At 45.1% G+C, this 25,204-nt stretch overlaps 1 protein-coding gene and 1 long non-coding RNA gene across 2 annotated transcripts in view; one reads left to right on the top strand and one right to left on the bottom strand.

Moving 5' to 3' along the window:
• LOC115146340 (rho guanine nucleotide exchange factor 10-like) overlaps positions 1-25,204 on the top strand; it is an 82,608-nt gene that overhangs the window by 23,412 nt on the left and 33,992 nt on the right. The window contains 21 exon segments of the mRNA XM_029688363.2: positions 1,562-2,017; positions 3,523-3,867; positions 4,976-5,012; positions 5,171-5,250; positions 5,632-5,688; positions 6,050-6,234; positions 7,692-7,808; positions 8,548-8,653; positions 8,832-9,022; positions 9,125-9,304; positions 10,015-10,131; positions 10,345-10,437; positions 10,907-11,077; positions 12,854-12,999; positions 14,165-14,349; positions 20,149-20,264; positions 21,115-21,242; positions 22,824-22,924; positions 23,397-23,518; positions 23,691-23,777; positions 24,554-24,783. Of these exon segments, the coding sequence (XP_029544223.2) occupies positions 1,562-2,017; positions 3,523-3,867; positions 4,976-5,012; positions 5,171-5,250; positions 5,632-5,688; positions 6,050-6,234; positions 7,692-7,808; positions 8,548-8,653; positions 8,832-9,022; positions 9,125-9,304; positions 10,015-10,131; positions 10,345-10,437; positions 10,907-11,077; positions 12,854-12,999; positions 14,165-14,349; positions 20,149-20,264; positions 21,115-21,242; positions 22,824-22,924; positions 23,397-23,518; positions 23,691-23,777; positions 24,554-24,783 (3,250 nt within the window).
• Positions 11,915-19,781, bottom strand: LOC135561910 (uncharacterized). The gene is made up of 2 exons (XR_010459787.1): positions 19,076-19,781; positions 11,915-12,518 (listed from the first exon to the last, which is right to left on the bottom strand). It is a non-coding gene; the product is annotated as an uncharacterized LOC135561910 (long non-coding RNA).

The following is a 25,204-nucleotide window of genomic DNA, read 5'->3' as shown; positions in this document are numbered from 1 at the left end:
ATCTTTATGTTTTCGTTAATAAAATAATGATAAAAATACTCTTTCAAAATGCCGATTTTTTTTTTATTTAGTTACGTCATATTTTTCGATATACTATAGGCCGACCGTAGGTGACTTGAGTCTCAATAGTGTTGAGTAATATGCTGTTAAAAGTGGTATAGGTCTTATTTATTTAAAGAGCATATTGAATTTAGAAGCGATAGGATGTGAAGCAATAGCCTACAACTATTTTAGCACCGTTTGGTGCTGCTCTGAGACAAGCATGGGGAACGGTCTTGATAAATCAATGAGATTTGTTATTTTCACTGAATCTCCGTTTAGGCTTTGGTTAAACTACAATTATACAATCAGGGTGTAGAAATATTATGCTCTTAGTGTAACCTTTATTTAACTACGCAAGTCAGTAAAGTACAAATTCTTATTTAAATTATTTGCTAAGAGGGACTGGCATGCATAGTATTTTAGTTTAGCCCTCTGATTACAGTGAAGAGCAGTATGTGCAGCTCTGTTCTGGGCCAGCTGCAGCTTAACTAGGTCTTTCTTTGCAGCATGACCATATGACTGGACAATAATCAAGATAAGATAAAACTAGAGCCGGCAGGACTTGCTTTGTGGAGTCAAAAAAGCAGAGCATTTCTTTATTACGGCCAGACCTCTCCCCCTTTGTATAACCACTGAATTGATATGTTTTGACCATGGCAATTTACAATCGAAGGTAACACCAAGTCATTTAGTCTCCTCAACTTGTGTATCAGCCACACCATGAGGTCTAGAACTTAGGGAAGGATTTATACCCAATACAATGCTCTTAGTTTTAGAGATGTTCAGGACCAGTTTATTCCTGGCCACCCATTCCAAACAGACTGCAACTTTTTGCTAAGGGTTTCAGTGACTTCATTAGCTGTGGTTGCTGGTGAGTAAATGGTTGATGCCAGTGGCAGGTCATTGGTAAAAATAGAAAAGAGTAGAGGGCCTAGGGAGCTGCCCTGCAGTACACCACACTTTACATGTTTGACATTAGGAGATTAGGTTAGGATTAGGAGATTCCATTCACGAAAACCCTCAAAGGTTGAAAAGCCATAACACATACGTTTTCTCAACAATAGGTTATGGTCAATAATATCAAAGACTGCAATGAAATCTAACAGAACAGCTCCCACAATCTTCTTATCAATTTCTTTCAACCAATGTCTATTCATAACCACACAGTGGGTGGTGGGTCAAGTTGGGACCCTCTACCAAGTTAAATATGAGCGCAGACCCACCCTTTTGCTAATTACAAACCTGCATTCATATTTAACATATTTGGCTTTTCAACCAACCACCCACCCACTGTGTGGCTATGAATAGACATTAGTGGGGTCAGGCGTCGGTAACCTCACATTTTTGGAGAGAAGGGAAAATGACTACATTTGAGCTTTTGCTGATCTTTGAGCATAATGATTAAACTTCACTTATTCTACTTGCATATGTCTCATGTTCTCTCGCTCTGTCCAACGCCACACAAAGGTAAGCTGTATTTCTCTGACTCCAACTCTCTCTCTCTCCTTTCTGTGATTAGTGTTGGCGGACGAGGTGCCCTATGCCGATGAAGAAGAGGGGGAGCAGTTTGAGTTTGATGACAGTGGGGATGAGTTTCCTGAGGCAGACCGGCCACCCCATGCCCCTCCAGCCCCAGACTACGGGGGCAAGGCCCAGATCAATGGTGTGGCACCTCACCCACAGCAGGAAGGACCAGACCCCCGGCCCTCCAACCCGGAGCTCACAGCAGCAGCAGCAGCGGACACAGACACAGTGGCAGCTGAACCACCAGTTCCAGTAGCCATGGCTACAACAGACACAGTGGCATCAGCACCGGATCCTCCGGTAGCCAATGCTCCAACAGAAACAACAGCTCCAGTGGCAGCAGCAGAAGGGGACAAGACTTCATCTGTCCCAGCTGGTGCAGACCGTGACTTACCCCCTCCTCCACCCCCAGAGGACTCCACTCCTGTAGGAACAGACTCCGTGAACACAAGTTAGTGAAAACAACTGTTCAGTTTTCCTCTTTAGCACCTGGATGTCTGAGGATAGATCCTCTGTCTCGCTGTAGCCTAAACATACACAAATAATATACCACCACAACCATATCATTGTTCCACACTGAGTGGGTGCTGTACAGTAGTTGGTGTCATGCAGTCCATTCTTAGTGCATGTTTTGTGCCTACACATGTTGTATTACCTCATTCTGACACATGCGCCATGTCAGGCTGGAAAATACATTAGTGTAGTCCAGCCTGGTATCACTGGCTTGCGGGTTCAGGGTGGCTCGTGGCATTCATCACACACAGCTTGACACCACCAGAACACTACCTCTCTCTCTCTCTGTCTCTCTCTGTCTCTCTCTGTGTGTGTGTCAGAGGAGAGAGGTCAATCGCCCCAGTTAGACTCACCTCACATTTTTACAAGAGACTCCAACAACCTCTTGCTAACACACATTCCATGCACTTCCCTCTCTCTAGCACTCACCTCCCAAGTTCCTATGTCTCTCCCCATCTGACAATTACATCCTAGTCCAATTGAGAGTCCAGGCCCCTCTCCTCTCCAGTGTCTGACCAGTACTGTTTGCTCCGCAGCATATGTGTCTGTAGTGGGTGTATTGTGATTTATCTCTTCTGACCACAGGGCCCGAGAAGAGGTGTGTGTGTGGTGTAAAACTGTATAAACGCACTACGGTCTGATCGAAGGCTTAAGAGAGGGAAGGCCCACAGGCTGAGATTTGAAGTAGTGGAAGTTAAATGTTTAAGTCACAGTATTCTTCTTCAGTGTTCTGCAATGATCGCAAGTTGGAGTGCTTAGTCACCTAACCAATGATAGACATGATGTGGTATCATCAAATTGCTCTCATGGAATTTTATGGCAGTACTTTTTAGTATTGTGCAAAGTAATCTGATAACAAATGAGTTCCAGCACATTTGGAGCCTTTGGAGTGTTACATTTGGAGTGTGTAACTGTAGCTGTGTTGATGGGGATCCTTTGGAGCAGTGTGTAACTGTAGCTGTGTTGGTGGGGATCATTTGGAGCCGTGTGTAGCTGTGTTTTGTTGGTGGGGATCATTTGGAGCCGTGTGTAGCTGTGTTGTATTGGTGGGGATCATTTGGAGCAGTGTGTAGCTGTGTTGTATTAATGGGGATCATTTGGAGCAGTGTGTAACTGTAGCTGTGTTGTATTAATGGGGAACATTTGGAGCAGTGTGTAACTGTAGCTGTGTTATATTGGTGGGGATCATTTGGAGCAGTGTGTAACTGTAGCTGTGTTGATGGGGATCCTTTGGAGCAGTGTGTAACTGTAGCTGTGTTGATGGGGATCATTTGGAGCAGTGTGTAGCTGTAGCTGTGTTGTATTGGTGGGGATCATTTGGAGCAGTGTGTAACTGTAGCTGTGTTGTATTGGTGGGGATCATTTGGAGCAGTGTGTAACTGTAGCTGTGTTGTGTTGATGGGGATCATTTGGAACTAACTGTGTGTTACATTTCCATTGCAGATAAGGAAGTGTCCAGTGATGACCCTCCCCCGGCCGTCCCCAGGACCACCTCCCAGAGGAAAGTCAACCCCTACTCTGTGATTGAAATCACCCCCCTCCAACTACAGCAACTGGAGCAGCAGCATGGGCCCGTCCCTACCTCATCCTCACCGGTTGAGAGAGTAGGAGGAGAGGGGGAGAGGGAGGGGAAGGGCCAGGATGTTCCCCCCGCCAGCCCCCTCTGTGTCCCACCGGGCTACTCTGTGCCCGTGCCCTGTGGGTATGCCACCCCCTCTGGTGTGCCCCTCATTACGCCAGCCTACACCACGCCCGTCATCATCCGACACTTCTCAGTGGACGAGGAGGGTAAAGGAAGAACACATCCATGGTGGAAACATGTAGAATTAGAAGGATTTGAACAGCCATTCCTACTATTCCTTCTACTCTGTTCTGTATTCATATTGAAAACCTCATATTGAAATACTCCGATATAGTGTTCCTACAATGAACAGAGCACTGAAAAGTAGGAACAGAGCACTGAAAAGTAGGAACAGAGCACTGAAAAGTAGGAACAGAGCACTGAAAAGTAGGAACAGAGCACTGAAAAGTAGGAACAGAGCACTGAAAAGTAGGAACAGGGCACTGAAAAGTAGGAACAGGGCACTGAAAAGTAGGAACAGGGCACTGAAAAGTAGGAACAGGGCACTGAAAAGTAGGAACAGAGCACTGAAAAGTAGGAACAGAGCACTGAAAAGTAGGAACAGAGCACTGAAAAAATGTGGTGGGAACTGTTCAAACTTCTTCTCATTCATTCTCCTTAGTGGAATTCCCCCGTCCTCTCCCCCTTCTTCACCACTGACTTTGGGATGAGAGGCCATGACACATGCATGCTCTGTACTCCCAGCAAATATTTCCTCTCCTTTCTTCTTCGCATTTATTTTTCCTAAAACCTTTCCTCAAGGAAGTGGGGACTAAATTTAGCCACTGGCTAAACTCTGTGTTGGCTGTTACGATTTTCCTGTTTTCTCTTTAATGTTACAGTAGTAGTTAAATGTGTGCCTTGGCCAGTCTGAGGGGAAATTGCAGTGTAATTAAGCTACCCAACACATCACAGAGGGTTACTCCTGTTTTAAAGTATTTTGAAAGGTATATTCTGTAGTTGTAATCTTAACACGTTGACTGATTGTTCCAATATACTGTCAGGTTTATCTGTTGGAAATGTTATGTGGCATGCAAGGCTATCATAGCAGAAAATATGTGAACATGTATTAGTTATCAGATTATCATTGCCGTTTTTTGAATGAGCAATCTAATCTGAGGTCCTTATCAATCAATTTCAGTTTCTCTTTGATGCTAATTTAGTTTCAGTGATGGCTGCCCCCTGGTGGCAGTATCTAAGGTTTAGTGCAAACTGCATTCAACGTTAGGGAAGGAGTCATCGATGTAGATTTTTGTTCTCTCTCTCTCCCTCCAGATACTGTGGTGGGGACAGGCAACATTTCTGTTGATATGTGAGTGACTCGCTTGCCAGGCTCTTTCTTCACTGATCTGTTTTATTTCATCCAGACTGGACTTGATCTGCCAGAAATTGTGATGATGTGTATACTTGTTTATTTGCGTTGGAATAGCAGATGGTTATTATTTCTCTATTTTATTCAAATGTCTGCAGTGAAGAGTATCCTGCCATCAGAGAGGAGGATGCTTTGTCTAAATGGGTGTCGGACCCTGCAAACACAGCCTGGATGGAAAGTAAGTACTCCTCTTTTCATTTCCCAATGAGAAATATGTCATTTTCCACAATGATCTGTTTATTTTACTTTTCTATTTCCATTTGTATTTACCTAGTTTATACTTTTTGGTTTGCTTGGAACACAACAGGACAGGGATTGTAAAGTTCTGAGTCCAGCCTGAATCTGTCCCGTGCACAATGCATAACTACGCTTTGGTGTTTTCTTTGGGAATTCACTTGAGTAAAAAATACACACTTCCTTCCTCTAGGTCCTTTTGAGGAACCAGGCTCTTGTGGGGTCTCTCCTCTTGCCTTCCCTGAGATTGTATCCTGTCCGTTGTGTGAAGCTTAATTTCACATTGAGACCTTGTTAATTCAAACATTGTTGCTTTGTCATTTAGATCCAGATGAAGTCATTTATGATGACGTGCCCAGAGAGAACTCTGACTCCACTACAGGTCAGTGCTGTATCCTTTTTTCTCTTTCTATTCTGTCCGTCTTTCTTTCCGTTTTTCATTGTACTGTCATTCCTCTTTTCCACAGCGTTTTGTGACTTTTGCATATTAATGTCTTTACCTCTTTTGCATTTCTAAAACATAATGTGCTGGTATTATTCAGCAGAAACATTTGATGTGCCCTTAAGCAAACTGTGTTATGCTGTACAATGTTCAGTTGATGCACTAGAACTGACAGGCTAACTTATGGTCAGGCTAACTTACTGTACATGAATACAAATTGCACCATTGCAGTTGAAAAGGTATTTCACCCTGATTGTAATGCTGTTCCCCTTGATTTGAACCCTTTCTCCTCATCCCTCAGAGCCAGACGAGATGATCTATGATGATGTGGAGTTTGGGGAGGAGGGCTGTGGCAGCTCCCTGGACAACGGTTGGAGTTCCAGCGAGTTTGAGAGCTATGACGAGCAGAGTGACGGAGAGGGCCAAGGGGAGAACGGCCTGCCTGACGCCTTCATGAGAGGGAAGCCCCCACAAAGGAAGACCCATGTGTGTAAACTTAACACCTTACCCTCTGTCTCTCTGGGGAGGGAGAGGTAGGGAGAAGAAGGGTGAAGAGATTGGGGACAAGAGATTGAGGAGAAGAGGGGGAATTTGCTAGAGGAAGGGGATTATATATACTATGGGGAGTAGAAGTTTGAGAGAGGATATGAATGTGTCTCACCAGGAGATGCACAAAGCTGCAGATGGACGCCACAGATCATCAGACGCTAAAGAAGGATACACTCTTAGAACAACAACAAAAAGGTTATATCTAGAACAGTGGAGGCTGGTGGGAGGAGCTATAGGAGGATGGGCTCATTGTAATGGCTGGAATGGAATAAATGGAACAGAGCCAAACATGTGGTTTACATATGCTTAATCTGTTTGATATCGTTCAATTTATTCCATTCCAGCCATTACAATGAGCCCATCCTCCTATAGCTCCTCCCACCAGCAACCACTGATCTAGAACCTAAAGTGGCTCTTCAGCTGTCCCCATAGGAGAACCCTTTGAAGAACCCTTTTGATTCCAGGTAGAACCCTTTTGGGTTTCGTGAAGAACCCTTTCCACAGAGGGTTCTACATGGAACCCAAAAGGGTTCTACCTGAAACCAAAAAGGTTTCTACCTTTGACCAAAAAGGGTTCTCCTACGGGGACAGCCGGAGAACCCTTTTGGAACCCTTTTTTCCAAAGAGTGTCATTTATATCAGCGTCTTGAACATATGAGGAAGCAGAAGCAGTGGCACACAGTGAATGTCTAATCAAATGCAATATCCAGTTAAACAGAAGATTCATAAATATTTGACATCCTCATATTTGAAATGAAAAATCATTCAGCAAATGTTAATACACATTTTTATACACTAGGCTTATTCTTGTCTTCCTGCTGCACATGTTAATACTATGCTCTCAATAATATACAGTTAATTTGTATATTTGGTTTTGAATTGAATGGCCTGCTTGTTCATTCAGCCCAGAGGTTTTGCCAGGGAGGTTTCAGTGTTATAACTCAGCTGGCTGCACAAAGTGACTGCTTGGCTTCTGTAGCAGAGATTGGCCCAGTTAAAGGTAGACTCAGTGAAATGACGTTGCCGCGAGCAACACGGTAGATATTACGATGAGTGAGATGCAGGACATTCTCAGAGTCACGCACAGTATCTACGCATGTGAATGGGTTCGCTTCACGCTGTTAGAGCGTAGTAGATACAGGACCAAAACACTGGAGAAGTTTAGTCTTGCTCTTCAACGCTCTTAGTTGTTTGCTGAAATTGACCCACTACGCTCTGCACATCTACATCATATAACTGAGTCTACCTTTAAGATTTCTATGTGGGTCGGGAGACAAAGTATGGGTGAGGAGGCAAGGCCTTAGCTGTGGTGAGGGTGGGTGGATTGGGGTGAGGGGCTGACCATCTTCTGAGGATCTGTCTGGTAACGCTTCAAATGCTCTGCTTTTGTTTAGCTTTCTCAAGATCTGACACGCTTGAAAGAACACTATGAGAAAAAGATGAAAGATCTTATGGCAAATACAGTGGGAACAGTAGAGCTGCAGCAGATAAAACAGAAACACGAGCAGAAGGTAAATGTCATCATCATGGTCGGTGTGTGTTGTCACCCTCCGCTAGACAAAGTAGATCCTCCTTAACCCCGACCTCACTCACGGTGTCCCTCACTGACTGACTCAGACCTAGTCCTTTCATCCTGAGCTTATGTCTGGTGGTGAGTTTCTCTACTGCATTGACCTGTGCCACTAACAGTGTGGGTGTTGAGGCAACTGCATCTCCTAAGTGACATGCCTTTAGGTCTACGGCGTACTGAGACACCAGAGCAGCTGAGTTGTGTGTAGGCCTAGACAGGAGGTCCGTACAGGATCATCCCAGTCCACGCCTACAGAACATTTTCAAACAAATCTATAATAAAAGATAGTTATGAAGTTTTACTTTTCAGCAGAGGGTTGTAGCAGTCTAAGTAAATCTTCTGAGACTCTACCCTGGCTAATGAAAGAGCTTCTAAACTACTGACATTCCCCATTTTACAGGTCTCGCATAGAGAGATTGAAGTTAAGTACACATCACTTAAGCCCTTATGCATCTGTGAGAACATTTGAGTTTAGATTGACTCAGTTCAGCTGCTGTCACAGTTGCTGTCTTCCTCTGGTCCACCTGGCTCTCCCTGAGGTCCTACTCCTGTATTTACATGATCTGCCATCTTCCCTTCTCTTCTAACACAGTTCCTATCTCCTCCCTAAGTGCTTCAGTAGCATGCTGTTCTCTCTGTCTGCTCTGAGTGCTATTTACTGTTGTTGACGTTACATGAAGATGCAAAAGCTGGTGAAGGCAGCGAGAGATGGGACCAAAGACGGCCTGGAGAAAACCAAAGCAGCAGTGAGAAGGGGAAGGTCGTATATCAAGACCCACTGTCACGGTAAGAGTAAGAACAGAACATTAGTTCACACTAGTCAGTTAATTACACTGATGTATCTGGGATAAAAATGCAAGCACTTTACATTGTAACAGGGGAATCATCCACTAACAATGTGTATTAACCTCCTGGGTGATGCTCATCTGATTTAAGCTGACCTCGTCTCTCCTGTTTATCTCAGAGAGGAAGTCAACCTGTTTTGAGGATGAGGAGTCGGAGCTCTTCATCGAGGTGGAATGCTTCAACATGGAGCCAGTGCTCAGTCCCGTCCCTGAGGGGCTCTCACAACAACAGGTGGTGAGGAGGTGTATACTGGGCTCCATATTAGAGAGTGAGAAGAACTATCTCGATGCACTGAAGCGGATTTTAGAGGTATGTTATTTTACAGTTAAACATTTCATATAACATTTCTCTAATTTCCTCAAGGAAAAGATTTCCTACCACATCCTTATCCTCTTTATCCTCTCTTATCAGCAATATGAAAAGCCACTTTTGGAGATTGAGCCCAGGTTGCTAAGCGATAGGAAGCTGAAGGTGACATTCTATCGTATCCGGGAGATTCTCCAGTGCCACGCCCTGTTCCAGATCGCCCTGGCGTGCCGCGTGGCCGAGTGGGACAGTCTGGAGATGATCGGGGACGTCTTTGTAGCCTCGGTGGGTTGGTGGACAAGTGTAGGAAAAATTCAGTGCTGGGGAACCCACTGTAGGAAGGATTCAGTTCCACTTTTAAGATGGCTGGAAGAGTAAACCATTTGATAGTGGTCATGTGGTCAAAACTAGTGGACAGAAACATTCCTTTACTCACACCATGTCCTGTACTGTGCTTCCCCATTGAACACAACACTGACTGAGGCGATAGTGCAAGTTTACCATGACTCGTTCTATAGGAATTAGTCCCTTGATTACACACACACGACACACACACACACACACACACACACACATGACACACACAGCTGCACTGGGTTCTTGGAGGAAGTGCTCCACCCTGGTGTCTCCACTGCCTAGCAACCCGGTTAGGGGTCTTCAAACAAAGTCTCACCCAGTAACCCCAGTTCTCCCTCTTCCTGGGGTTTGTTACTGTTTGAAGCATGACCACAACACAGGAGCAGGACACAGCATTTGTGACCCATGTGCTGTGTGCCTTCTTCCTTACTGTCCTCTCTCTCTTATCCCTGGCCAGAAACAACCCTCATAATACACTGTCCAACTAACAGCTTATTTTGGCCCTAGGAAACCCCATTCCTTTGTCTGGTACCATGTTAATTCCATTCCTGACTGTAATTGTATCGGACTCGTATGAGGTGTTGATGGCTTGCTCTCTCCCCTTTCTGTCCCGCCCTCTCTCTATATCTGGGTCCCAGTTCTCCAAGTCCATGGTGCTGGATGCCTACTGTGAGTATGTGAACAACTTCAGCACAGCCATGGCGGTGGTCAGGAAGACGTGTGCCTCCAAACCCAGCTTCCTAGACTTCCTCAAGGTCAGTCAGAGCCCCATGTAAATATATATATTTTTTAAGTATGCTCCTGTGAAAATACAGATATGCAGAATATGCATCGCTGGCTCTATCCTAAACCTAACTCCGCATAGGGACCTGGGGTTGATTTTCAGACTGAACCAAAACACTTTGTGGTTCTGTATTGGATTGCCCTGCACGGCATCAATCATTGATTGTCCTCTTCTCTCTCCACAGCAACGTCAGGACACCAGCAGTGACCGGGTCACTCTCTATGGACTCATGATGAAGCCCATCCAGAGATTCCCTCAGTTCATTCTACTGCTGCAGGTATCTATTTCACTGTAACGTCCACACTTAGCGCCTAGAGTACATAGTACACGTCTACCAGCAGAGGGTGCCACATACTCACTACCAAAGAGCTCTGTTAAGAATGCACTATGCAGAGAGAGTGCTGTGTAGTGTGCATACTCTTGGGAAATAACTTCTGCTTCAGGTGCTTCAAATTTGATCCTCACTCATAATTATTTTGACTGAGGATAACATTTTAGACTGCCCATTGGGCTTCTGAAATAATCTGAATAGTTTTAAACTGATGTAATGCCAGTGTAGAGATGTTCTGGATGTGATCGGTGCTCTGTTATATTCTGAATGTGTTATCTCTCCATGCTGTATGGCAGGACATGTTGAAGAACACACCAGTAGGCCACAGTGACAGACTGCCCCTACAGATGTTATGTCATGTTACAGTATGTTATGCTATTCTGTGGTGTTCTGACTGTGATACAATGTGATACAGGACATGTTGAAGAACACACCAGCAGGCCACAGTGACAGACTGCCCCTACAGATGGCCCTGACAGAACTGGAGACCCTGGCTGAAAAGCTCAATGAGAAGAAGCGGGAGGCTGACCAGCGCTGTGAGATCAGACACATAGCCAAGGCCATGAACGAACGCTACCTCAACAAGGTATTGCTCTAACACATACACACACAAACACACACAGTCTTGTATAACTAACCTTGTGGGGGGACACAATTCAGTCCCATTATAAAAAAATCCTATACCCTAACCTTAACCCTAAACCTAACCTTAACCCCAAAACCTAACCTTAACCCCAAAACCTAACCTTAACCCTAAACCTAACCCTAGCTCCCTACACTAAAACTAACAGTAGCTCCTAACCCTAAATTTAATTCTAACACTAATTCTAACCTTAACCCTAAACCCCCTAGAAATAGTATTTGACCTTGTGGGGATTCACAAAATGTCCCCAGTTAGTCAAATGTTTGTTTGTTTACTATTCTTGTGGGGACTTCTGGTCCCCATAAGTATAGTTGAACATGTCCACACACACCATTGATCTTCTTCAGACCATAGGGGCTCAGTGTTTGTCCTCTATAACTAGATGATATTTCAACGTTTAAACAGATTGTTTCTTCCATTGTGTGGGCATTGAGGCCTTGACTGTAGATGTTTCACATTCTTCACTGAGAAACCATCTATCCACAAATCTGGCAATATGCAGGAGATGGCTCTGAGCCTGATACGGAGGCATCAATATTCCCTACTGTCTAATTATTTGTCTGTTTATCTGCCCACAAGAGCAAACAACCGCCCCATGGAATCTACAGTATATTTTATGGATGTGTGCAAAGATGCTGCAAAGTGCCTTAACTGTAACTAAAAGCACACTGATCTGTAAACTGTATGTCCTTATCCTAGTATGTGTATATTCTACACTAACTAAATGGTATCTTCATATTCATTTCACCCTTGACACGGATCGGACAAACTGCTTCCATGCAATATCTACAGAATGTATTTATATATTTTGGGGAGTACCTTAAATGTACATTCAAATCAAATGTATTTATATAGCCCTTCTTACATCAGCTGATATCTCAAAGTGCTGTACAGAAACTCAGCCTAAAACGCCAAACAGCAAGCAATGCAGGTGTAGAAGCACGGTGGCTAGGAAAAACTCCCTAGAAAGGCCGAAACCTAGAGAGGAACCAGGCTATGAGGGGTGGCCAGTCCTTTTCTGGCTGTGCCGGGTGGAGATTATAACAGAACATGGCCAAGATGTTCAAATGTTCATAAATGACCAGCATGGTCAAATAATAGTAATCACAGTGATTGTCGAGGGTGCAGCAAGTCAGCACCTCAGGAGTAAATGTCAGTTGGCTTTTCATAGCCGATCATTAAGAGTATCTCTACCGCTCCTGCTGTCTCTAGAGAGTTGAAAACAGCAGGTCTGGGACAGGTAGCACGTCCGGTGAACAGGTCAGGGTTCCATAGCCGCAGGCAGAACAGTTGAAACTGGAGCAGCAGCACGGCCAGGTGGACTGGGGACAGCAAGGAGTCATCATGTCAGGTAGTCCTGAGCCATGGTCCTAGGGCTCAGGTCCTCCGAGAGAGAGAAAGAAAGAGAGAATTAGAGAGAGCATACTTAAATTCACACAGGACACCGGATAAGACAGGAGAAGTACTCCAGATATAACAGACTGACCATAGCCCCCCGACACAAACTACTGCAGCATAAATACTGGAGGCTGAGACAGGAGGGGTCAGGAGACACTGTGGCCCCATCCGATGATACCCCCGGACAGGGCCAAACAGGAAGGATATAACCCCACCCACTTTGCCAAAGCACATTGACATAAATCATAAATTAACCTAGGGGAAGACCGTCGAGACCATATATTGTATCTGACCTCTTGGTCTCTCTCCCTTACCCATCAGCTTCTGAGTAATGGCAGCCGCTACCTGATTCGCTCTGATGACATAGTGGAGACGGTCTACAACGACCACGGAGAGGTGATCAAGACCAAGGAGCGACGCCTTTTCCTGCTCAACGACGTGCTCATGTGTGCCACGCCCAACGTCCGGTAAGACCCAAAGCACCAGCACCAGACACGGTACTCACCCTGGTCAGGGTTTCTACCCACAGTTGGAGGGAGCATCCTCTCTGGGTATGATTCTGATCAGCTTCCAGTGGAGGAGCCTGTGTCCTGTAATTATACTGTACCTCACCACACTAGCTACTGGCCACTGGCTCTGACATGAGGATCTATACGCTTTATAAAGTAGTAGTAGTAGTTTATTACATTTTTACAAGTAGGCCGTACTTGGAAGCTAAAAGCTGATTTGCAGTACACAGTACATACAGGTAAACAAATCTCAAGGTGCTTAAAAAGCAAAACAACATCAATAAAAATATGAATGACATGAGCAACAAATGGAGCGACAGTCAATAAATATCTTGAGCAGGGCGAGGTGCAGGTACAGGTGGTGAACAGTGGTAGCTGAGCAACCAGATCAGGACATCCGGGGGCAGGAGTCTACCTCATGGTGTCTCGCAGCCAGCGTCTTCTCTGTGTGGTAGGACACTTGTGGAACGAGATTGATGCAGTTTCTTTTCTCCCCATGCACTCACTCAGCATACAGAACACTCATAACTTTGGAGGAATGCTCTGGAGCGATGAATTCCTCACTGAAAGCTCGCCACCGTCGGCCCCCCGTTGGATCAAGGAGACTGTAGAAACATCCCAATATAGGCCGACATAGTCAAATTAAAGCGGCTAGCTAGCATTGTTAGCTAGCCATCTTGAAATGCTGATTTGCCATTCATTCTTAGGCATCAAACAAAATGTAATCCAGAGTAAATCTGTACTTGTTTGGCTATTCATAAACAAAAAGTGAAATGATTCATACAAAAAAACATAATGATTCAATATTTACAGGAGCTCTCTGCCCAGGCTGTCAAGTGCCAATAGGGCGACATGATAACTGTGGAACCAGTCATGCATGAAGTACAGTCTAAATCTTACAATACAGTCATGCCATTTTCAAAAGAGTTTGCCCCGCTTTGATGTGACATACCATATACATACCATAGCACATACCTTACGATGGTGAATCAGTTAACTTTCTGATCCCCTCTGTATCCGTGAGGAATACACTCGATAAATGTAATATTGGTTGAAGAAACCTTTATTGGTCCCTGTGAGGAAATTCATTAGTCCTCTGCCTGTCCTTCTCCTATGTATCCAGGTGCAGTGTGGATGGCAGTGGTAGTGGCAACGCCGCCCTGGGTCAGAAGTTCCTGCTGAAGTGGAGTGTCCCTCTGAGCTTTGTGGACGTAGTAGAGTTTGGCTCCAGTGAAGACATGGGTGACAACAGCCGCTTCACCCCACAACCCCACTCTGGAGAGAAGGTGATCATCAATGCCAAACCAAGTACGTCCCAATGATTCGCAACCACAGAGATCTGTCACCTGCTTAGTATTGGGAAAAGAGTAAGATGTGGATAAGATGTAGTTAAGAGCCCCCCCCCAAAGGCACAAACCCTGATTTGTGACATCGTTTCATCATGACCCCACAATTAATCATAAATAGAAGAATGTGAGGCCTGTGGTCTACGACACTGCATCCCAGTGCTAGGGGCGTCACTACAGACCCTGGTTCGATTCCGGGCTGTATCACAACCGGCCAAGATTGGGAGTCCCATAGGGCAGCGCACAATTGGCCCAGCGTTGTCCGGGATAGGGTTTGTCCGGGGTAGTCCGTCATTGTAAATACAAATGTGTTCTTAACTGACCTGCCTAGTTAAATAAAAAAAGAATGTAAAAAAAGTAATAATGCAGGAGAAGACGAGACGAAGACGAGGGCCTGCAAACCGTGCCAAGGGCCTGCAAACCGTGCCAAGGGCCTGCAAACCGTGCCAAGGGCCTGCAAACCGTGCCAATATATCCTCCAAACACCGGCTTCGAGGGCACTATCACTTTTATTCCATGGGTTATCAACATATTCAAATAATGATTGACATATTTTCATTAAAAAAATTATTTTGATGAATTTATTCATACTATTTCATCCTTCCACACGATATAGTCCCGACACAATTCTAGGGTTGCTACCCAAGCCGGGTGGTCGTTTGTTCTATCAGTTTGGTTGCCAGAGACACAACCCAGTCGTTCAGTCTTTTTGTTCTGTATCTATGGTCGTTCTTTATAAATGTTCCATTGCCATACTGGCTGGCAACCTTCTTATCCCTTTCTAGCCAGCCAGCCAACTATGGCTAACTTACTGTCACATCAAACAGTGCAGCCAGAATAACAACAGTAGCTGCATTTGCATTTGTTTAAGCTGATTTCCAGAGACATTTATTTGGATACTTCCATAACAATGAGCTAATGAGGCACGATTTCGCCTGGCATAGAAAATGTGCTCACCATTCAGGACACTGTTGTTCAGAGGAGTTAGCCAACAACACAGCTACAGTAACACAATCACTTCAAACTGAAGCTGGAAAGAACAGCAAACTAGCTGCACTTCATTTTGTTTGACCTTTTTTCATTTGACATTCCTTTGTATATATCCATAAATATGATGCCAGCTGATTTATGATTTCGACTGGTTGAAAAACGCTGCCTGCTTGTCTGTCTCGTCCCGACTCTCAACACGTTATTTACTATGGGACAGCTGGAGATAGAATTGGAATATTGAAATAATGTTGCAAATGTCGGAGAGACAGACATCAAGGTTCATACAAATATTCGCTGTTGAAATCTAAATGTTAGTCTAAAAGAAATGTGAGATAATGTCTAGATGCTTTTTACAGTGGAGATCAAGATTATAAAGTGCCTGGCTGGGCTGATGAGACAGTGGATTGCACAGTCAGATAGAACAGAGTAAATAGGCATTTTAACGTCATAGATTTAGCCGGTGGTAAGTTGTGGAACAGACATTGGCTGGAATATGGTTTTAACCAATCAACATTCAGGATTAGACCCACCCGTTGTATACTTTGAAATAATATGCATTACTCTGCACAGTGGCTGTACAATGCATATACAGCACAGTACAAGCAGCAATACCTTCTGCTGTGTGTAAAATCAATACAATTTCCTCTTAGTGCTGATTATGTTTCAACACCCCCCTCCCTGAAATATGAATGAGTTCTAGATTATTACTGTTCCCAGTGGGCTCAGATCAACACTACAGTACAAGCACTACATGACTACCTGATGTTACTGTTGGATGAAACATGGGGGGCTCTCCTTCTCAGATTATAGTGTTGCAGGACCACACTCAATAACAAGGAGTAAAAGTAGCTTATTAATTCATTTGACACACCAACAACAAATGTTTAGCCATCATTTTCTGTGTGCCAGGCTTTCCATCTCGAACCACTGAGAGACGTTTGAAAATTGTTCCAGAGAGACTGTGGTGAGTCTTTAAGCAGCCAGCTCCACTCTCTGCTGCAGGGTCACTGACTTCACTCTTTCCCCTGGCCTGCTCTGGCAGCTGCTCGTCATGGCCGCTCCTTTAAACTCCTTATTGGAAACAATGCTACCATCATAATCAGACTGTATGGTTTGTGATCATAACCAGGCAGTTGCTTTTTTTTAGTAAAGAACATTCACCCTGACTACAAACCAGGCGTCGGTAATGGGGAATGCAATGGTACATTAGTGTGCTTTTCATTTAGCTTGTGTTCAGGTGGTGACAGCAGTACACCCACTGGGGAAGGCATGGTGGATGCTGTAATAGCTATGGAGTAACTATGTTGATATTTGATATTTTTTGCTAGAGGTTATGAACAGAGGTGACAGTCGTTTCCTGTGCATGGCAGGCTTTGACGTGGCAGGCTTTTTCCCTTACACCAAGCCCTCTGATGCAGACTTCTGTTCCTCAGTCCCATCTGTGGTGCAAGTGTGATCTACTCCAGTCGTCTGTATATAAAGCCAGAGAAACTCATTCCATATATATATATATATATATATATATATATATATACACTACCGTTCAACAGTTTGGGGTCACTTAGACATTTCCTTGTTTTTGAAAGAAAAGCAAAAAAAAAAAGTACATTAAGATAACATCAAATTGATCAGAAATACAGTGTAGACATTGTTAATGTGGTAAATGACTATTGTAGATGGAAATGGCATATTTTTATGTGTGTGTGTGTGTGTATGTATATATATATATACACGTCTCTGTACAGTAGGCCATACCCTCTGTAATACAACTAATAAGTTGCTCCACTCTTTGCTGCAGGGTCACTGACTTCACTCTTTGACTTCAAAAATCAGAGTAAAGCCTCTGATTACAAATGGCTTTATAGTGTAATAGCCATGCCTTTTGACCCACATGCTGAGAAGAGGATGACCGTCTAGCCTGTAAATGGATGTCGTCGTGCGTAAGCCTGTGTTATTTAAGAGTCCATTAGTGATCTACTGTACAGTACTACTCTCCATCCATATTGTTAAGGACCCGGAGTAAAGTTGAACATATGGGCCATTTCTTGTTTTCCTCTCATCCTCTTACTCATTGAAATGCCAGGGGATAAGCAACCTTTCCTCTCTTCCCTCTCCTCCACTGCCCAACTGCCAACCCCCGTCCCCTCTCCTCCCCAAAGCCTCTTACCCACTCACCCACCCGTCACCTCTCCATCTGCCCTCTATTCCCATCCACAGACGGCCTGATGGGGGCTAAAGACAGTCAACTAAAGCATCTGGACCCTGGGCTGACAGTCAGGCAGGCATATTCCTAGCCAGGTGTCTAGTCCTGAGCTAGGTTAGACTCCTATATATACATCCAGTAACCTATTGCTCTTAGGAGATCCATATGGACTGGACAGCAGTCTGGTTCAGCTCAGTAATGTTAGCTAATTAAATTGGGACATGGAGCTAGAATGGAAAACATTACATTAGGATATGGTCATTTTTACCTGACAGAAATGGATCAGGCCATGTCACTCCCCCATATTTTGTCTATGACCCATATCATTTATTCAATACTGATGACATTTTCCTCCTAGTCAGTCCTCTCTGTGTGTCTGTTCTGGCCAGGCATTTTAAGTGGGAAAAACCCTCACTCTCAGCTTCTCTCCCTCCCTCCGTAGTCCAGTATGTTCTGTCAAAGCAACTGGTGACCTGCCTACTGGAGGCAATGAAAAAACGGTCCAGCGTATGATGTCACAGTTTCCTGTGCTCTGCTCGTCTGTTTGCTTGCCTCATGTCTGTTGCTAATTGGGACCACCAGAAGAGATGACTGCTCAACAGGTCAGGTTCAGCTTGTCCATGGTGCTCAGTCTCATTGTGGAATATTTTAATTGTTTGTCAGAACATATAATATCTATAGTCATAGAGTTGAATGATGGCCTGCAGAAATACCATGGATGACAAGCCAATGAGCATTTTTTAAAATTATTTTACTAGGCAAGTCAGTTAAGAACAAATTCTTATTTTCAATGACGGCCTAGGAACAGTGGGTTAACTGCCTGTTCAGGGGCAGAACGACAGATTTTGTACCTTGTCAGCTCGGGGATTTGAACTTGCAACCTTTCGGTTACTAGTCCAATGCTCTAACCACTAGGCTACTCTGCCGCCCCATGACTGAAGCTTATTCAGTGATTCTGCCTTGACCGGGTTCCAAGCACACAAAGACATCATAGTGCTCCTGAGTGGCACAGGGGTCTAAGGCACTGCATCTCAGTGCCAGAGGCATCACTACAAACCCTGGTTCGATCCCGGGCTGTATTACAATCGGTCGTGATCAGGAGTCCCATAGTGCGGCGTACAATTGGCCCAGCGTCGTCCGGGTTAGGGGAGGGTTTGGCCGGGGTAGGCCGTCATTGTAAAATAAGAATTCTTTCTTAACTGATTTGCCTAGTTAAATAAAATAAAAATGAAGACCAATGAGGCGGGAATATTTTAACTTCATTAGACAAGACAATTAGCTCAATAGAACAGAAATGTTTAACATGCTTCTGAAGCTAGGACAAATTGTTATTGTCAACCATAAACTTTTCAAATTGCTTTCAACCCAACACAATGTCTGTAACAGTAAAACAGTTCAATGATACTCTGTGACCTGGACATATTCAGAAGTGGAATGATATCTTGGTACATGATGAAGAGAACGTCTCTGAATTAGCTTATGCATGTAAACTTACAATCTGAAGTATCCTTTTCTGAATGACTCTTTCTGTCTCCAGTGTGACCACCACCTAGGTGAAGTACTTAGTGCATGTCAAACGGCGTGGAAGTTTCTCTGAGTGTCCTCTCTTGGCAGCCCTGGGGAAGAATGGAGTGGTTGCCATGGAGCTGGAACACTACAGGCAGTGTGAAGGGCCATTATAGACCCCACAGAAAGTAGACTGGCAAAACCAGAGGGAGCTCCAGGAATCCTGGCGCCAGAGATTCCCGTTCACATTAACCCCCTCCCAGTTCCAATGTGCTGCCTAATGAGAGTGGTAGACCACATTTAACTTGAAAAGTCATATGGTGAAATCATCTTTAAGAGCTTGCCTTCTTACTTGTTAGCTGACAGTACCATATGCTGCAAATCCTACTGTACGATGACTTGTTGGCAGACGTGTCTGAAAGATGAGGAGGGTCCTCAGTGCTGCAGGTTTAATTCGAGTTACAGCCTTGAGAGAAGGCTATGTGCTGGCAGAGCCTACAGGGGGCCTCTCCTCTTTCTCTCTCTGAGGAGTCTGGCTCTCTGTCTGTGTCTCTTCCTGATATACAGGCTGAGCGCTGACAAACAAAGCAGCCCATTGTCCCGAGCTGGACGCACAGAAACACAATAATCCCTTACTTCACTGGCCTGTTGGTTCGGTTAGGCAGGGCACATCTACAAAGAAACACACACACGCTAGCGCAATAGAGGGAAGTTTAACACCAGGAAACTGCCGTTGGGTAACGGTACTCATTTCCAACGCACACACACACACACACACACACACACACACACACACACACACGGTTCAGAGCCATGCCAAGTTGGGAAACAGACTGACTTTGTCTGGCAGTGTGTCTTATTTTACCTCCTGCTTTCAATGCACAATAATTGCCTTTGAGATTTGTATGGCTCATATTGTTGGGTCAGTGGGTTCAGATGGGATATGGGCTCAGCTTTGTGAATCAGAACTTACTACTACTACCAACTTTATTTGGTAATAATGCAGTTCTCTGTTGACAATTACATGATAGTTTATTGACTTGACATTGTCCCTCCTCTCAGATAAGCTGTACATGGGTCCAGGCCAGCTGTACCAGGACCTGCAGAACCTCATCCACGACCTCAGCCTGGTCAACCAGATCTCCAGCATGATCGGAAGCCTCAAGGGAAACTACCAGGTGAGCCGCATATACAAATGTGGCCCTGAGGTTTTGATCTGGGGGGCAGACAGTGCTGAGTCGTGCTGGGATGTGAGACTCAACTAGCCAGTGTTAGTGATGTTTCTGTCTGAGAGTGGTGGGGGAGCAGAGAACAGGCCAGAGGCACACAGAGAGACATGTTTCTGTCTGCCTGAGAGTGGTGGGGGTGCAGAGAACAGGACAGAGGCACACAGAGAGACATGTTTCTGTCTGAGAGTGGTGGGGGTGCAGAGAACAGGACAGAGGCACACAGAGAGACATGTTTCTGTCTGTCTGAAAGTGGTGGGGGAGCAGAGAACAGGCCAGAGGCACACAGAGAGACATGTTTCTGTCTGCCTGAGAGTGGTGGGGGTGCAGAGAACAGGACAGAGGCACACAGAGAGACATGTTTCTGTCTGAGAGTGGTGGGGGTGCAGAGAACAGGACAGAGGCACACAGAGAGACATGTGTCTGTCTGAGAGTGGTGGGGGTGCAGAGAACAGGACAGAGCACACAGAGATGTGTCTGTCAGAGGCAGAGAACAGGACAGAGGCACACAGAAAGACATGTTTCTGTCTGTCTGAAAGTGGTGGGGGAGCAGAGAACAGGCCAGAGGCACACAGAGAGACATGTGTGTCTCACACACACACACAAGACAGAGGGGGGCTTTTGTGGTCAATTTGGAAGAGCTGGTGTGTGGAGTCAATCTCTGCTCGCCCAATGGCATGATTGAAGGCTGTTATAGATCTAGCTTGACATTATGGGGCTGTGGTTTAAGCAGTGTCTTGTGTTAATACTTTATCTGTCTCTCTCTGGCTCTTTCCCATCCCTCTATCCCTCTCTCCTCTAGAACGTTAACCCTGCGGTGGCCCATGATTGGGTGTCAGGTCTGCAGCGTCTCATCCTGAAGAAGGAGGAAGAGATCCGGGCTGCAGACCGCTGTAGGATCCAGCTGCAGCTGCCTGGCAAACCGGACAAGTCAGTGTCTTACACACCACGCTGCTGTCTCTCTCTCACACATAGACCTCACTCCCACCACACTGCTGTCTCTCTCTCACACATAGACCTCACTCACACCACACTGCTGTCTCTCTCTCACACATAGACCTCACTCACACCACATTGCTGTCTCTCTCTCACACATAGACCTCACTCACACCACACTGCTGTCTCTCTCTCACACATAGACCTCACTCACACCACACTGCTGTCTCTCTCACACATAGACCTCACTCACACCACACTGCTGTCTCTCTCTCACACATAGACCTCACTCACACCACACTGCTGTCTCTCTCTCACACATAGACCTCACTCACACCACACTGCTGTCTCTCTCTCACACATAGACCTCACTCCCATTACACTGCTGTCTCTCTCTCACACATAGACCTCACTCACACCACACTGCTGTCTCTCTCTCACACATAGACCTCACTCCCATTACACTGCTGTCTCTCTCTCACACATAGACCTCACTGCTGTCTCTCTCTCACACATAGACCTCACTCCCACCACACTGCTGTCTCTCTCTCACACACTAGGTTAGGCCCCTATGTCCTCACTCCCTCACGGTCTCCTCTCACCATTCAGGAATAAGCACAGTGTGTTACTGTCACGGTGGTAACAACTTTAACTTTGTTCTAGTCTGATCTCAGGGGTATGATTTAGTCTGTTAGAGCTCTGTGCTTTCTGCTGTGGAGCAGTGCGTTTATCTCCTCAGAGAAGACAGTGCAGCTGTTTCATCAACTCATTACTATAGGAGAGTACTCCCTCCCTTCACATGGTCCCTTCTGGACCTAACCAGCACCTTGTTTACTTACACTGACCCCTGAGACCGCAGGGCATCACGTTTAGAGATACAACTCTGCTGCTCTCATTCCTCTCTGATCGCCCACATCTAAAAACAACACTCCAGAGAGAGAGAGAGACAGATGGAGAGAGGGAGTGAACAGGAAGTTGCATGCCAGAGAGATCCTTCTGTGATGTGGTATTTATGTTGGCTGTTCTTAGCTGTTGTAATAATTGTTGTCTTGAAATATTCACAGCCCTGTCTGCTGTCAGAGAGCAGGATCACATGTCCCTTCAGCTCTTAGGTTCCTCTGACAGCACTGTGTTGTTCCTCTGTGTCATCTGGTCATCTGGGGATGTGGGAGATATGTGGGCTGTATTCAAAATCAGGATCACTGAGCAGTTGCATAAATCTTTGGAAATAGTGCAGAAAAGTAGTGCACTGACTTAAAATCAGCATTTATTTACTCATGTTCATTCACTCCTACCATACCAACATTTTGGAATACACCCCAGTGTTATATTTCAATGCACTGAGTGGGCTCTGAGCAACACACTGTATAATGGATCCTGTCACTGTATCAACACACTCTCTCTCTCGCTCTCTCTATGCCTCCCCTCTCTTTCTCTCTCTCGCTCGCTCTCGCTCTATGCCTCCCCTCTCTCTCTCGCTCTCTCTCTATGCCTCCCCTCCCTCTCTCTCTCTCTCTCTCTCTCTCTCTCTCTATGCCTCCCCTCTCTCTCTCTCTCTCTCTCTCCTCTGGGCAGATCTGGCAGGCCCACATACTTCAGTGCAGTGTTCAATACGTTCTCTCCTGCCATCAAACAGTCATGGATCAGTAACCTGCAGATGGCCAAGCTTGCTCTGGGTATGTCTAATCTGGCCTCAGTCACAATCACAGACCCAATGCTGTCTGTGGACGTTGGATACTTTGTGTTCCCTATTGCTTGTCTCCACTGTCTCTGTGCCTTTGCAGTTCCATAGGACACTGTAGTAGGTGTATGCAGAGGGACAGCCTCTCTACCCTTTTTCCACTTGGAGATGTTCAAACTGCCCCTGGCTTCGTGGCTCACTTCCAAAATCCACGTTCAGTTGCATAGCAATGGCTATTTAAAAATCCATGTTTAGTGAGTGAATATCATTAGTTCAAATTCACTTTTCCAGTTCTGTGGTCCCCTCTGTAAAATGGATCATTAAGTTATAAAGCCTGGAACGGGTGTATAGATTATAGAATCAGGTGTTCTGTAACATATTTGGAAAAATTTACCGGTTGGAATTTAGGATCGCTCCACACTGGACATAGTGTTCTTCTTTAAGTGTGTGTGTGTGTGTGTTAACAGAGGAGGACAACCTGCAGGGCTGGTTCTTTGCAGAGGATGATGGTAACCAGATCAAGAAGCAGAAACATCCTCTCCTGCTCAGGCAGATGCCTGTGGTCATGTCCAAACTACAGGAGTTCAAGGTGAGCCTCCGCTCCCCCACACGGCCTCCTTCTCTCTGAGCCGTGGGCAAAGTTACAGAGTCCATATCCCATGGCTGCATGAATCATTTGTTACAATGCCATGTAGGAAATTACTACAAACTCCATACACATGTGATGTGAAACCTGTGTCTGTTCCCTCTGTCTCTGTCAGGTGGAGTGTGCGGTCCATAACCCTGAGCCCCACATCAACATAGAGAGCACAGCAGACACCCCTGCTCTGGGACACGGCTGTGTGTGGGTAAGGACACCTGGAGGTTTAATTTTCTTTGTGCAGTATGGACACCCATGTGCTTCATTGTATTTTACCTTTATTTAACTAGGCAAGTCAGTTAAGAACAAATTCTTATTTTCAATGACGGCCTAGGAACAGCAGGTTAACTGCCTTGTTCAGGGGCAGAACGACATATTTTTACCTTGTCAGCTCGGGGAGTAACCTTTCGGTTACTAGTCCAAAGCTCTAACCACTAGGCCATATAACAACAGATACATACTGTCGCTTATGCAAGTGTTGAGAGTAGACATCTTACTCATCATCAGCTATAAAAAAGCTTTCTTCCACTCACACTGAGATTTATATGAATAATTGAACAGAGGCCCTTTCATTCATGAGCTGTAATTCTGAACCAGTGGTATGTTTACTGTATGAATCAGTTTAGTGCCTCTTAGCTGTGTGTATTTACTTCAGACAGTGATAAAACATTCACAATACTTTGACTCCCAATGTCCTCCAGTGATGGACTGTTCCCATTCTCAATGAAAGCTCACACTTTTCCATTGTAAATGACTCACTGTTGGCCTGGATTGAGAGGGCCATTCTGTCCCTCTCTAAGCTCCTACTGCTCAGTCAGCTGTGCGGCTTGCTGCTGGAGTGGTTAGAAGCATTGTAACAGTTTGTTGTTGTGATTGTTGCTCTGTAAAAGGCTTTTATTTCCTAGCTAGGGCATGGGATCTTTCCTGGTCAGGTCATGTGGTAAGGAAAAACTCCTAAATGTTACTACTCCTATCCCTGTTCAGGTGGCGAGCTGCACCAATCAGATGGGTCAGATAGCCATCGTAGCCATGCAAAACTCCAGCCCCAAAGTGACAGAGTGCTTCAATGTTGAGTCACGGATCCTGTGTATGGCGTACGTACCCATGGAGCAGAGGACCCAGGAGAACGGGGAGGGGAACCCCGAAAATAATCACTCCTCAGCAGGGAAGACCAGTGATGCCCCCACAGTCTGTCTGGGCATGGAGGAGGGCAGGTATGTGTGGGTTTACATCCACAAGCCTAATTAACAAACTTACTGTAAGCCTACAACTGGTCTTCACCTCAACTGCAATACACAGGTATCAAAATAAATCAACTGATTTAATGATTTGATTGTATTATAATTTCCTCATGCGGTGCAATCGGAAAGTATTCAGACCCCTTGAATTTTTCCAAATTACAGCCTTATTCTAAAATGGATTAAGTAAATGTTTTTCCACAACAATCTACACAAAATAATACCCAATCATTTCAAAGCTAAAGCAGGTTTTTGGATTTTTTTTGCAAATGTATACAAATAAATAAAAAAACAGCTACCTTATTTACATAAGTATTCAGACCTTTTGCTATGAGACTCGTAATTGAGCTCAGGTGCATCCTGTTTCCATTTCCATTGTTTCCGGGACTTTCCCCCG

This window comes from Oncorhynchus nerka, linkage group LG18 (genome assembly GCF_034236695.1).
Source record: "Oncorhynchus nerka isolate Pitt River linkage group LG18, Oner_Uvic_2.0, whole genome shotgun sequence".
NCBI classification, from domain to species: domain Eukaryota; kingdom Metazoa; phylum Chordata; class Actinopteri; order Salmoniformes; family Salmonidae; genus Oncorhynchus; species Oncorhynchus nerka.
This window is presented reverse-complemented; position numbering and strand designations above follow the sequence as displayed.